Source organism: Aristolochia californica, unplaced genomic scaffold, assembly GCF_029961685.1.
Source record: "Aristolochia californica isolate CCGP_79_NKW_82.1479 unplaced genomic scaffold, dmAriCali1.0.hap1 SCAF_12, whole genome shotgun sequence".
Lineage (NCBI taxonomy): Eukaryota > Viridiplantae > Streptophyta > Magnoliopsida > Piperales > Aristolochiaceae > Aristolochia > Aristolochia californica.
The window spans coordinates 24,485,379-24,498,758 of NW_027181793.1; the positions used below are offsets into that span (position 1 = coordinate 24,485,379).

General features: G+C 38.7%; 2 protein-coding genes across 2 annotated transcripts; both read left to right on the plus strand.

The window, feature by feature from the left end:
- The first annotated feature begins 1,175 nt into the window (after positions 1–1,175).
- On the plus strand, positions 1,176–5,319 carry LOC137946101 (thioredoxin-like 2, chloroplastic). Its single transcript, XM_068792283.1, has 4 exons — positions 1,176–1,586; positions 2,172–2,354; positions 3,722–3,886; positions 5,110–5,319. Exons 1-4 carry the CDS (start codon positions 1,395–1,397, stop codon positions 5,200–5,202), a joined length of 633 nt encoding a protein of 210 aa, XP_068648384.1. The 5' UTR covers positions 1,176–1,394; the 3' UTR covers positions 5,203–5,319.
- A 4,501-nt stretch (positions 5,320–9,820) lies between these two features.
- On the plus strand, positions 9,821–12,798 carry LOC137946749 (putative transcription factor bHLH041). The gene is made up of 8 exons (XM_068793057.1): positions 9,821–9,936; positions 10,023–10,131; positions 10,214–10,351; positions 10,468–10,482; positions 10,575–10,637; positions 10,723–11,388; positions 11,529–11,906; positions 12,730–12,798. Exons 1-8 carry the CDS (start codon positions 9,821–9,823, stop codon positions 12,796–12,798), a joined length of 1,554 nt encoding a protein of 517 aa, XP_068649158.1.
- Positions 12,799–13,380: the final 582 nt, after the last annotated feature.

The following is a 13,380-nucleotide window of genomic DNA, read 5'->3' on the forward strand; positions in this document are numbered from 1 at the left end:
TCTGAAGTATGCATGGATTTTTCGAAGCGCGAAAGGTAGCATGAGGAGGAAACTGTACTGGTTGAAATTATACTGCAGATGATTACCGGTTCATTGACATACTCTACGAGAAGGGGCCGTCAATAACCACCTTAATCGGGTCCAGCAGAGCACAGTTGCAGCATTCGCTCTGCGAGCTTTGTGGTTAACAATATGGGGTATTTGATGGTATGCATTAGATTTGAGGCCTTCGTTGCTTGATATGGTTTATCAAAGCTGTCTCTCAACTGTAATGGAAGTATCTTATGTTTAGGTAACAGTAAATCAAGGTGCATTTCTATGTATTGAGGATGCCTATGACTATATGTACACTATTCTGCACTAGATGCCGATTTGTGAACGGAAGAGATCTTGCCATCTTGAGCTTTTTCTTAGTCAGGACTGATGCTGCTCTTCTCGGTGGTTCAGATTGCTAGAAAAATTTCTATTCGCTTTTTAAGATCACTGAATTGATAAAGAAATTTTGCCAAAGACTGGGAATAAGATTTAAATCTGGATGGAACCAGAGAAGCTATAGATGGAGCTAGAGTTGAGCTCTTCTCTATCAGACAGTAACGCCCTTACCTCTTATCCCCGTTTTCTTCTTCTTGTGTGTGGCTACAGCTGCTCATAGTCGGTATTATATTTTGAGTTCCTACTTGTTCTCTCAAACGCCTGAAGAAGAGAATTCTTCTTTCTAGATCAGTTTTAGTGGAGTGCTGTATCGGTTTTTCTCTATGGATTGGCCATAGCGACTGGTACAATTGAAACCATGGATCGATAGCCCACCAACGCCCCAAAGTGTATGAAATATTTATAAATTCCAAGATTGGGGCCTACTCGCACGATAAGACCCACCCAATAGTCCGGAGTCCGAACTCTGCTAAACGGTACTTCCTCAAAATTTACTCTAGACAATCTAATATTACCGGAATCGGATCTCCGAATACCGTTTATGCTTCAGATGGGATCCGACCTATTGGCAAGAGGTCGTTATGTGCTGTTTGGTAATTAACATAATAAAATTTAAATAAAGAGTTGATTCCGGTTCGGATCGACGGCTTTGAGCCGGTCCGGTCGATTTCTTAATAGTTAATTTCTGAACACTTTTGCAAGTAGCGATCACGAAGCAGAGCGAGTGGTGAGCAAACGGCAAACCCAGTAAGTAAAATTTTAACTACCAAAGAGGAGGAAGTACGCTGTTCACATTATTCCCGCAGGTTCTCCCTCGGAGAAGATAGAAGATAGAAGACAGAAGACAGAAGAGAACAGAGAAAAGAGGGGAGAGAAAGAGTGCAGTGTTTTGAATTGATGGGGAAGAGGGCCGCCTCTTGAGTTGAAGCAGAACTATTTTGTCTCTCTTTCTCCATCCATTAATGGCGGATGTTCTAAGGTTATCTCAGCACTCTCTTTTCCCTTCTCCTCTCTTGTTTCCCTTTCAATCGTCTCCTGCTTTTGCGCAATTGTCTCTCCCTCCAAAGCAAAACCCATATGGGAAAAAAATTTCGGTTGCAGATGTTGCTTCTGCAGTTATTTTTAGGGACCGCAAGAGACCGTCTTCTTTTAAGGTATGTCAATAAGGAAGCCAACCACGTTGCTCAGCTGATCCGTGTTTTCGCTTTTTTATTATTTTTTATTATACTCTTCTGGGTGGTTCAATGGTTTACTTTGTGTATGTTTGCTTACTGGTTAAAAACTTAGTGCTCTTACTTTACGTCAGAAATTAGCATCTGGGGTGCTGTGGCAGTGTAGCCTGGCTGAAAACAGTAACGATCTGATGGGGCCTGTCTATCCAGATAAGTCTCCATCCTTACTGGATCCTCTGTCTAGATGAATTCCCCGTAGTTTGATGGAAAAAAAAAAAAAAACTATTTGACATATTTCTTGCGCATCAGAGTTAGCGTTCAATTTATGGTGCCGAAATTACATTATAGGACTTTAAGAACTCTTCTAAGTTCTTATTGAAAAAAAAAAGAACTCCACTAGATGAATATTGTCTAAGCAATTAAATTTCTCCTAACTTATTCTATGTACTTATCATTAGAAACCACAGCATTTCTCTTTATTGACTATGCTTTTTTTTCTACCATGTGAAGTTGTCTTTACGTCTTTTGTATGTTTCTTGTGATCAATATTGTTTCCACCCATTTCAGGTGCATGCCACTGTTGTAGAAAATGAGGGAGGGCCAAAATGGTGGGAGAAAAATGCTCCTAATATGATTGACATCCATTCAACAGAAGAATTTGTTTCTGCATTGAGTGAAGCTGGAGATAGGCTCGTTATAGTTGAATTTTATGGAACTTGGTGTGGATCCTGCCGAGCATTGTTTCGAAAGGTGCCCTGTCTAGTGCTGACTTTTACTTTTATTGCATGCATGTTTGGTTATGAACATCCATGCTAACTTTTTTTTTTGAACGGGAATGGAACAACTTTTTCTGTTTGAATGAGGGAAATGGAGAAAAAAAATCACCAAGATGGAATCTGCAAGTACAAGGATAGGCATTTTTCCAACCAGTATTAAGTCATCAGATATTGGAAATTTTGTGCATAAGCAAAGAAATGCTGAAACTGCTAATCTGTCTCTGTGCTTGACAAATATAAGCTAGCACCTGACTGAAACTGTAATATTTTTTCTTTTAATGATGGAAATTTCATTAGAAACCAAGCGACAAAGGAGATAGAAGGATATATCATCCAATATTAATCACACTTTTATCGTCCAATACATAGGAGTATTTCCAGCTCATAATTCAACTATATTTTCTGTAGAAAATATAAGTTGGTAACTTGTGTGGCTCATATTTTGAACTGATTGGTGAGCAAAACCACCGGTGCTACTGTCAACAACATGTGAACTGCTGAGCAATGAGCATGGCAGCTTTGAGTAATATGAGAATCTGTATTTCAATGGAAATGCTTATTTCAGGTCTATGTATTTCGATTGAAATGCTTATTTTAGGTCTATGAACTGTGAAGTAAAGAACAAGAAGATTAGAAACGTTGTAATCTGTTTGTTTTCTTTTAATATTGTTTACACACGCAAAGACCCTCCTTAGCCCTTGGTTAGACTTGAACTCAAGACCTCACACTGGAGTCCCATGTGACCATTGAGCCAAAGCCCAAGCCATGTAATAATCATTAACAGATGGTTTGAGGACAAAGAATCTGTCAGTAAAAGACAACAGATAACAAGGATTTTATGTTTTCCTTATGATAATTTTTATTATAATAATTCTTTTTGTTTCTTAAATTTCTATTTATCTTGTAGGAACTTTTCTTCCTGGAATTTTTCTATAATCATTCATTTATGTTTTATTACTACAATTTGTACATATATGTACAACATAGTCAATTTTTATTGGAGAAGTGAAGCATGTATTTTATTTTTTAGAAGTTTGATTATATTTTGTCTTCTTTTATTTGTTTATTTTTAGTGAGGGTTGTTCAAGTATCATATCTGAAAATCGTATTCCTTCTCTCATCAGTGATTAGGAGCAAATGAAAGAGAATAAGCTTAAATAACTTGAGTCCTATCTGTTGTTATAGTTTGTGATTGCAAAACTGATTAAGAGAGAAAAAGTACTCGTGTGTGCTTTGACATCTTGCAAAGACTTGGAAGACATCAATGAAACTGCTGTTTTTATCGAGATATTCTTCAGTATAAACGTTTCTGGATATTTTTATTCTTTTTTTGTGTTCCAGCTATGCAAGACTGCTGAAGAGCACCCTGAAATTTCTTTCTTAAAAGTGAATTTTGATGAAAACAAGCCAATGTGCAAGAGGTTGAATGTGAGAGTACTGCCATATTTCCATTTCTATCGTGGGGCTGATGGACAAGTAGAATCTTTTTCATGTTCACTTGCAAAGGTACCTCTCTCTAACTCCCCCCTGTCCCCCCCCCTCTTGACTCCTTGTAGTTCTGATTTTAATTCCCACCTGCATTTTTTGGGGGGAATGGGGAATGCCCAGTGAAAGGGGCTTATGTTGAAAGAGTAAGTAAATATCAATCAGAAAAAAAGTCCTATATTTAATTGCATTAAGATATTGCAACATTCCTTCTCTCGGTTAAGTGAGCGACTTCAAGGAGATATCAGTTTTAGGTGGGTCTAGAATTGATTGTATAGCAATCAAGTTGAAACTCATGGGAAAGCAAAAGTCATTAAGTAGAGAAATGTCTGAAAACTGCAGAATAACCTTGCTCTTTTCCAAAACGCAAAAAAGGACATCCAAATCTCCTTCATGAATCTAATAGGACGAATCGTATTAGAAAATATTGCTTATTTTTAAACAAAAACACTCCTAACTTTTAAGTTCTGTAGACTTTCAGCTATGAAATTGACTATAAGTTATACCGTATTAGTGTGTCAGATTTACTGCACTTGATATTGATCCTTTGTATTTTCTTAATCAATCCTTTTGGGAACAGTTGGGGACTGACTTAGTTCTATGGAAACAGACCTTGATCAGTCTGGATACCACGGAAGATCGAAAGTTTTAACTGTGTGACAGGACTAGGCATCTATAGCTCGTGAGCTTTACTGTAAATAGTCCAGTTTAAGGATAGACTACTTCAATGGCGTTGCACTCAATTCAATCAAAATGTGCTTCTGAAAACTACTTGGAAGTTTTAAATACTCCAAACAGCCTGAAAAGAAAAAGGAAATCCATAAAGATGTTCTTTTCTCAGAAGTTACTTGATGGGGTGCAGAAGTATCTACATTTCCTGTCGCTCAATGTTGCTTCTCTGGTTCTCCATGAAAATCACTCGACTTTGTGGGCATTGATTCTTATGCATCAATGAACTTAGAAGTTCTTATCTGGAACCCTTTCCAGATGGATTTCAAGTTAAACATGTATGTATGGAGTTCTCTGATCAGCAGCTGGAGAAATCCATAATTACCCATTATGTGCCTTGTTAAGCCTGTTCAGTTCTTCAATGACTTCATTCATGTGCTTTTGTTTTAGCATTACATAATTTTGTGGCTGGTAGCTTCTGCCTTTCAGGGGGACTTGCACTAGAGAACGATATTGTGTTCGATTCTCATATATCATTGTTATTTTTCAATTCTCATTCTCAAATTGCTCTGCAGTTTCAGAAAATAAAGGATGCAATTCAGACGCATAACACAGCTCGTTGTAGCCTTGGCCCACCGGCTGGAGTTGGAGGTCTTGACCTTGACTAGCCTGCAGAAACAAGTTCAAGATAGCTACGTTTTTTGGATTGTTTGTATTGCCATTGGAAAATACAACGAAGGAAAAAATATTTTCTTATTTAAAATTTTTTATTAGAAAAAATTCTTTTGATCGATTTTCTTGCTTTTGTATTGCCATAGGAAACAATAGAAAAAATAATTTTTTTTATAAATAATAAAAAAATAAGGGAAAGAAGAGTCGAGGAGAATTAAGAAAAGAATTCATCTTCAAAAATTGCATAAATACTAAAATTTCTTGGTCAACTGGAGAATTTTCTGCCAGAATTTTCATCGCAGCCCACATGTGACATACATTTTCAACAACTGTATCAAGCTTGTCACAAATATTTCCGGCAGCAAAAGTCAAGCACACAAAGAAAGCCAGATCATATTTCAAATAAAAAAAAAGGGGACATTATAAAATGGATTCGATGCTTCTTCTGTCATTTAACGACTGAACAGGAGAGAGGAAAGGTGTTTGATCAAATTCCGGCTTCATTCTACGTTTGTTCTTTCAAGGCTGCCCAGTTCCATGACAAGTTCGCCGAACAAATCATTACGAATGAATTGCCGCCATTAAGGAATCTCTCCAGTCTCCGACCCATTCTCTTTATACATATATAGGAAGGTTCAACGAAGCGGGTACCTGTAGCAAAGAGAGAAGCGGCTACATTGACAGATAGCGTAGACTCGAGATCAAAGGTTTCTGGATTTGGGTGGCGAATTGAAAATTTTCCAAGAAACCAAGATCAATAGGTAATAACTCATAGGTTACGTGGGAGGGTGGAGAGGTGGTCGGGCGGCGGCCGGTTTTTTTATTGCGTAATCGTGTTGCTCTTTGCAGAAAGCTCGAGCCTGTAGCCATCGGTGACTTTGTTGGCTAGTTTATTGTTCTTTACTTCAATTTCTCACTCCATTTTAAACCTAGTCACCTGGGCATGCCCTTGAAAGAAAAAGTTAAGAGATAATTTCTTACGGCTCTTACCATTTTTTTATTTTATGACTTCACACTTGGAAAGATTAATCCTGTGGGGGGAAAAAGCTGGACCTGTGTGGTGGCCAATGGCCACCTCCTGCGCGATTGAAGGCCAACCACAAAATTGTCGGTTTGAAAGACTTCGTAAACTGAGTAGATAAAACAATCAAGGAGATGAGTGAAGAGAAACGAACACATCCCATTCAATTGACCCAAGGCAATTGACTTGATTGGGAAGAGTCATGGAGGTCTGAAGCCATGAGACCAGTAACAGCTCAGGCCTGTTGACTGTTATTTGAACAAGAAGAAACACCCTCAGAAGTCGTAGTTCCAAAAAAGAGAAAAATCAACTCGATTTAAAGCTTACATGGCGCAGAACGCGGCCGGTTCATTGCATATATTCGCAGCTAATTCGGTTGCAGAGAAACCCAGCCAAAAAAGAAGAAAAAAAAAAAGGTAGTCAGAGACGAAATTTCTTGCGGAATGCGGAAAGAATCTGAGAGGGGAAAAGACTACCTGCCTGGCGTCGCTTTTCTAAAACGATGCCTGTATTTCTCTGCTTCTTTCGTCTCGCTTCATTTCTGGAGACCAAGAACCGAGCTCGTCAGCTTCAGCTTCCTCCCCAGAATAAGACATGCAGGCATCAGTGCATCCACTTCCATTAATTAAGCCTTGCCCGCGGGACACCTTCGGGAGTAGGAATGTGGAACGTTACGACGACCGGACCATCATTGTCAACATCATAAACGCCACCATTGTCATCGAAAAGAGCATCTGTTTCGTCTACGATAGTTCCATCGGAAGAAGACAGGAATGAGAGAGAGACTCTGTGTTTTGGACAATCCGTCCTTTATTTAATTATCTAGTCAATGCTCCATTCTTTGAGCCTGCTAGACGAAAAACCGACCAAAATAGTAAACTAGTAGGATTTGACGATTAACTCGAACATGGAAGGAAGGTTCATAAAAACTCTTTTCTCAATTTTTTTAACTGATTACCCATTAACCCTAGTGTGCACGTTTCTTTACACTGGAAATAGCTATGGATATTAACCGATTACCTATTCAGGTTGAATGTATTATTGAAATAGTTTTATTTCCCTTCTAGTAGATACTTTGATCATTTTTTAATGCTCTATCCCATGCCTTAAAGTTATACTTATAGTTGTCGGAAAATATTTATAATGACTAAAATGCTCTTAAGATGACATACACTAGTTTGCATAATTACAATTCTATGGCATGTCTATGAAAGTTCTCTTTATTTATTAGCCATGCCACCCCTACACGTGTGAGTGTTTTTTAACACTCCCCCCTCAAGCCGATGTTTGTAATTTCACTTGCAAATAATCTTGGTCAAGAAACTTGTGTGCTTGAAAAAGAAATTTTGTTTGCCTTGTTTTGATTCATCTTGCTCACATATTGTTTGTAGTCTTCATCTTGTTCTCCCCCTTATTTGGATATTCTAGTCACATAAAATTTGATTACCACAATACGTAGAATTCTTTATTTGTACTTATGTTTCTTCTTCTCAAATAATAACAACACCCATATTTCTATTCGAAATGAGGTGCAACCACTACAATACTCAACTTCCAATCTTATCCTTCGACTTTTCCTTCTATTCTCCTCTTCAAGCAGGGTGAAACAAAAAAAAAAAAAAATTGTAGTAATTATCTCCTCCATCAAGGTATCCCAAGGATAAGTATTCAATCTGATACATACTCTGAAAAAGTAAAAAAAAAAAAGGTGATAAAATATGAGTTGAAACCAACTTTAAAGAATTTCAATCAAAATAGTGATAATAATCACTACAGAGGGTAATGCCTATCACTTAGAATATGGCAATAAAAACCCAAATGGTACCAATAAAAAAGTCTCAATGGACTTAAAACATCCATTTATAAAAATAAAAAAAGACCAACTAAATCAACACACCAAGGGGTTAGCCTAAGAGGTAAATGAAAGTAAAAAAATGATGGTAGGAGAAAGAAAATCGAGTAAATGAGTAATTGGGAATTAAAGGAAGAGAAAATAACCACCACTGTAATAAGAAGGAGGTTATAGTGGTAGTACTAAAATAAAACAAATTTGACCAAGTATGACTCAAAACGGAGATAAAAAAAATAATTCTTTTATGAACATCTTCAAGGGAAGGAGAGAAAAGAGGAATTCTTGCTCTTCTAGGGACAACACATAAATACAAGAGATCTCAAAGGAAGGAAATAAAAGAGGAACTCTAGCTCTTGTGAGAGAGGAGAGAAGGAAGAGAAAAAGAGAGAGAGTTGTATGAACGAATTTGAGCCAAGAGAAAGAGGTTTGGATGCTCTACACCATACCTTGAGGCTATACTTATAGTTGTGGGAAGGTGTTTATAATGACTACAATGCTATTATGGTTATATGCTTCAAAAAGAAAAAGACATAAGAGGACATACACTAGCTTGCATAATTATAATTTTATGTTATCTCTAATGAAATTCTCCTTATTTACTAGTCATGTCACCTCTACACACGTGAATATCTTTTAACATATACATCGGGCCACGACTAACACACACAACCTGTTTTGATACCATATTGAGTTAAGTTCAGTTCTATTCTAAAATGACTAACCACTTAAGAGATCTATTACTAACTTTATAACTCATCTATTTTTCTTTTCATTTTTCTATGTAAAGTTTTTCCCACTCAAGAGGTCTAGTTGGACTATCATAGTTGAAGCAATGATGAGTCCCACACATTAATCGTTTGAACTGCCTAAGTCTTTAATCAAATTATGTTGGTTAGACCTAGGTTGGATTAATTTAAATCTACCTAAACTGGAGTTTTATTATTTTCGTACCTTGAGAGAACATTTCTCATCTAATATCCATAGTAAAATCACATGTAGTATTTTCCAAAGAGGATTTTAGTCTGGATTCCCAACATGGAATGGTCACTTGGATGATTTTTTACTTCGTTCCAATGCAATAAGGGCGAATTAAGGATGACCATAAGAATAACAACAAAAGAATCGTGCTAAACATGAGGTTGTGCTAAACATGTTTAGCAGGATTCTTTTAGTGGCTCCTTATTGTCTAGATGTGAGAGAAGGCTACATAAAATATGGCACATATAATATCATATTTTAAGGTTCCAAAGGGAGGGTTCGGATATGCTGCAACGTTATTAGCAATGTTATTGCCACGTAAGGGTACCTAACATTTGTACCGGGTGCACCCCTGCTAAGAAAGCTCACGGGGTCTGTCAAGCCGTCGAGTCAAGGGTAGTGGCACCATCTGTAAATATTAATGGGAAGTGAGCACACTTTTTAACGAAAGAAAACGACTCGATGTCGCTGTGCCTCCTCTTACCATTTTCAAATCCTCCCGGGTGAAGACTTTGACGGCTACTTTTCGTAGATTGGCCATCTCGCATACATTTCCAATCCCTTCTGTTTCTTCTCATGGCTTTTATGGGTTTCACACTTTTGTCTTCGACCTTTTTCTGCGGCCTGCCCGCCATTAAACTTCTCTGTTCGTATCTCACAGATAGTGCGCAAAATGAACCTAACGTGAAGAGGGGGAAGAAAGGGCTCCACGATTTCTAATCATCAATTAGAAGAATACACTGGAACTCTCTGATACATCTTCATGGACTATATCTTCTTCTTGGAGGATGAGGCAAGAGCGGCTCTCCTGCGCGTCATCGGCAGATTCCTCGGTTGTTCCTACATTTGTTTATGGTCTTACTCGTCTCATTCGTCCAAGTAAAAAGCTCTTCATCTTCAGTAAATATGTTTTTCCATTGGGTTTGGCGATCTTTTCTTGACATATGGCTTTATGTTAATTACAGCTTTTTAATATGCAAAGATGGATGGTATAACGAGGAGGGGACTGATCAGCGGGGTTCCTCGGTCTCTGAAGATCTTGTTTATCGCCTGTTCAATGCCTTCAGGGGAGCTGTGTGCGACATCCGAACTGGGTAAGCTCAGTTTGTTCTTTGATCATCTGATCATGACCTAGTTTTTTTTTTTGGATGTATAGTGTTTAGTTGATTTGGATCCCAACTCTTGTAGCTTTGTTCCTGGGTACGTTTCCAAGGAAGGGTTGCCTTACCTAGAGTTGAGGGATTCAGAGCTTTTCAGCTTGGCTGCTATTGAAACACAACGGCAGTTCTATCAGGTAGACAGACTGGAGTCACTGCTGCTGTTTGGAAACTGAAGTTGAATATATAATGCTGTTGTAAGCTTTTCCGATGTAGGATTAATGCTGATTTAATGTTCTCTGACTTGTTTCAGGAAGCAAGAATTAAGGTCAGATAACAGATGCATCTCGAATTAGGGTTAGAGGGTCTTTCGTTGCCTTACCTTATTTTGTGCTAATTTCTTCCTTTTATGTGGGACAGGTCGTCGCATTCTTGGGTTGCAGAAGTGGGGAGATCGAGCTGGGGATATCCACTCCAAGAAATGTATGAGCTTATCAATTGTCTAATTTTCTTCCCATTAATTCTCGAGTTTTTTAAATAAAATTCGTTTCTGGGTTTCCATCTGCAGATGAATCTGCAAATGGAGATAACGAATTTGCTTACGGAGATTATCCAGCAGTCGCAAGTAGGGGAGCTTCCCCAATCCACTCAGAGCCGACCCTCTTCTTCATCCTCTTCTTTGATGTCGCTCTCGATGGGAAGCCCCGAGAATTCGTCTCTCATTTTCAGCATCCCGACCACAGCTTCTTATCTCCCGAATCCCCTCAATGAAACTCCAATCCAGGAAGCAACGAGACCAACTTTCACCATGATACCACATCAGCATTCCATGCAAGCCTATGCCCGAAACCGCAACGTCCAGTTACCGAGTCCAGCGAGTGATGATGCCGCCATGACAAGAGCCATACTCGCTATTATCTCTTCCTCATCGTCTTCTTCCTCTTCATATCAAACCAACCCATCAAGGACACACCAGAGAACTGGACCCTTCAGGCCTTACATGGCTGCTCTTCGAGCGACAGACCAAGTGAAGACCAGTTTACAGAGACACAACATGTTGAAGCGAGTCTTTGCCTTCTTGAGAAGCATCCCCAGATCGACAATTGAGGCTCCCGTGCAGGAAACTCGACCAACAGCGAATCAGTTGCACCACATGATCTCGGAGCGAAAGAGAAGAGAAAAGCTTAACGAGTATTTTAATATGCTCAGGGGACTACTTCCTCCAGGAATCAAGGTAAGGTCACGATTAATATTGGTTTACAGGGTGGCATTATATGATCAACCGCTTCACGTATGTAACTGAAACTATATATTTTCCTTAACGAAGGGACTAGCAATCTTACTAACTCCAGTTTGTCTTTAATCTTATATTAGAAACACAAAGCATCAGTGCTGTCCAGTGCTATAGAAACCCTAGGATCTCTGAAGGCCGAAGTTTCTGAGCTCAAGAAGAAATACACTTCTCTTCAAGCACGCCTTGAGCCTTCCAAAGAAGCAGCGGAAGAGGTTGCAATTGGGAACGAAAGAGTTCAAGTAGAGATCATCGCAGCCTCAGAGTCATCATCAGAGGAGCGAGAAATCGAACTGCAAGTCACCGTAAGGGAAGACGTTTGCAACTTGATAGATTTGGTCATTCGCTTACTCCAGCCCTTGAAACAGATGAACAATGTGGCAGTGATATCAGTGGAAGCAGGAACACAACTGCGGGAATCGAATTCCTTCCACCGAACCACCATAAGATTAAGAATTAAGGTGAGGACACACATTTTTCAGAAACTAAAATCGTATATATTCTACACAGATTATGCATCAAACTTCAGTTCATTATCTGCTTGCCGATCACTAGTACTGCATAATCAGATAATGATTAGAGAATTAGTTTAGTTCTGAGCCATTGTTTCTGTTGATGATAATCTCATGAGTAGACATGGCTTTTGGTTTAAATCACGAAAAAAAAAGAAAATATTTTTTGTCTGTGTAGTTCTTGGCTTCGTAATTGTTTTCCGTCAGGGGACGGGGGAAACATTACTGGTGAGCAATCAGATAACGAATTCAAGCTTTTATTCTATATCTACAGCAAGATATGTTTTAAATTGCATCATCTTTTATATTTCTGTTTGATTTGTTTGTTTGATTTGTCTCCATTCGCTATTGCTAAGGTTGGTTCAAATGATTGGGAAACTTATTCCCAAATAATAAGAACATGATCCTTTTAATCTTAACTATTCTAACATTCAACATTCACCTTCGATGTGAGCTTCCTTTGTGGCATAAATAGTTTTTTAAGGTCTAAGTTGGGTTGGCCAAAGTTCTATAAATTTTTTTTGCTCCTACTACTGTACCTAACATAAAGTTTAAAATTGTAATTAGAGAAGCATGTAATAACTATCCTTCCAACCAAGGATTTCCATGACAACACCGGAGAATCTGGGCTTATCATTCGGGAAAGAAAGGTTTGTCTACCGAAGAAATAGAGAAAAACTTTCCCATCAAGGATTCCGTGTCAAATAAACAAGAGGAAACTTTTGGGCACGTAGGGGAAACGATGTGGTTAATTCTATTGTGTTTGATGTAGGCCTGTGACTGGGAGGAGCAGACCTTCAAGGAAGCCATGACCAGAGCAGCTGATGGCGCAGCTTCGTGACAAGAGAGCAGCTTCAATCTCGACCGCGAAGTGGTCTCATGTCGCGCGCCCATATTGACCAGAAACATTCCCGAAGAGCTTTTCAAAGATTGCGATCTTCACGAGACAAATAAACAGAGTTCCATCTCCAACCACAGCTCGTTTAGATTAATTAAGCATTCTTTTCGAGATGGTTCTGTGTTTGAGCGATCCTACCTCGCTTGTACCCGTGTAAGTTTTAGTTTAACGTCTTGCATTCTTTTTGCTGCGGAAGGAATAAAAAGAGATTGAGAGTTGAGACGTCGACTTTGACTGAGCTTAGAAACAGGAGAACTTTTTCTTAATTTCTTTCTACTGAATTTGGTAGTCAAGTATCAAACCTCTTTTTATTGTTTAATCGTTATTGATGGGGAAAGTCTGTACGTGTAGAGAGATCAGCTTGATTGCTGCTCTCTTCCTTTTACTACTCATAAGAGCTGCCAACAGATGGGAAGATTCCCATTTCACAGTCATTGGTTTCGTCTAATTTACAGTTGATGGCTATTAGTCAAGAATAGAAGCGGCAGACGGCTCATGTTGGTCCCCCATGAGATCATGACAAGA

Coding starts and splice junctions, on each gene's coding strand:
- LOC137946749 (XM_068793057.1), top strand. CDS start 9,821: ATGGACTATATCTTCTTCTTGGAGGATGAGGCAAGAGCGGCTCTCCTG. Junction 10,132..10,213: donor TCAATGCCTTCAGGGGAGCT/GTGTGCGACATC, acceptor TTGGATGTATAG/TGTTTAGTTGATTTGGATCC. Junction 11,907..12,729: donor CCATAAGATTAAGAATTAAG/GTGAGGACACAC, acceptor TGTTTGATGTAG/GCCTGTGACTGGGAGGAGCA.
- LOC137946101 (XM_068792283.1), top strand. CDS start 1,395: ATGGCGGATGTTCTAAGGTTATCTCAGCACTCTCTTTTCCCTTCTCCT. Junction 1,587..2,171: donor AGAGACCGTCTTCTTTTAAG/GTATGTCAATAA, acceptor CACCCATTTCAG/GTGCATGCCACTGTTGTAGA. Junction 3,887..5,109: donor TTTCATGTTCACTTGCAAAG/GTACCTCTCTCT, acceptor ATTGCTCTGCAG/TTTCAGAAAATAAAGGATGC.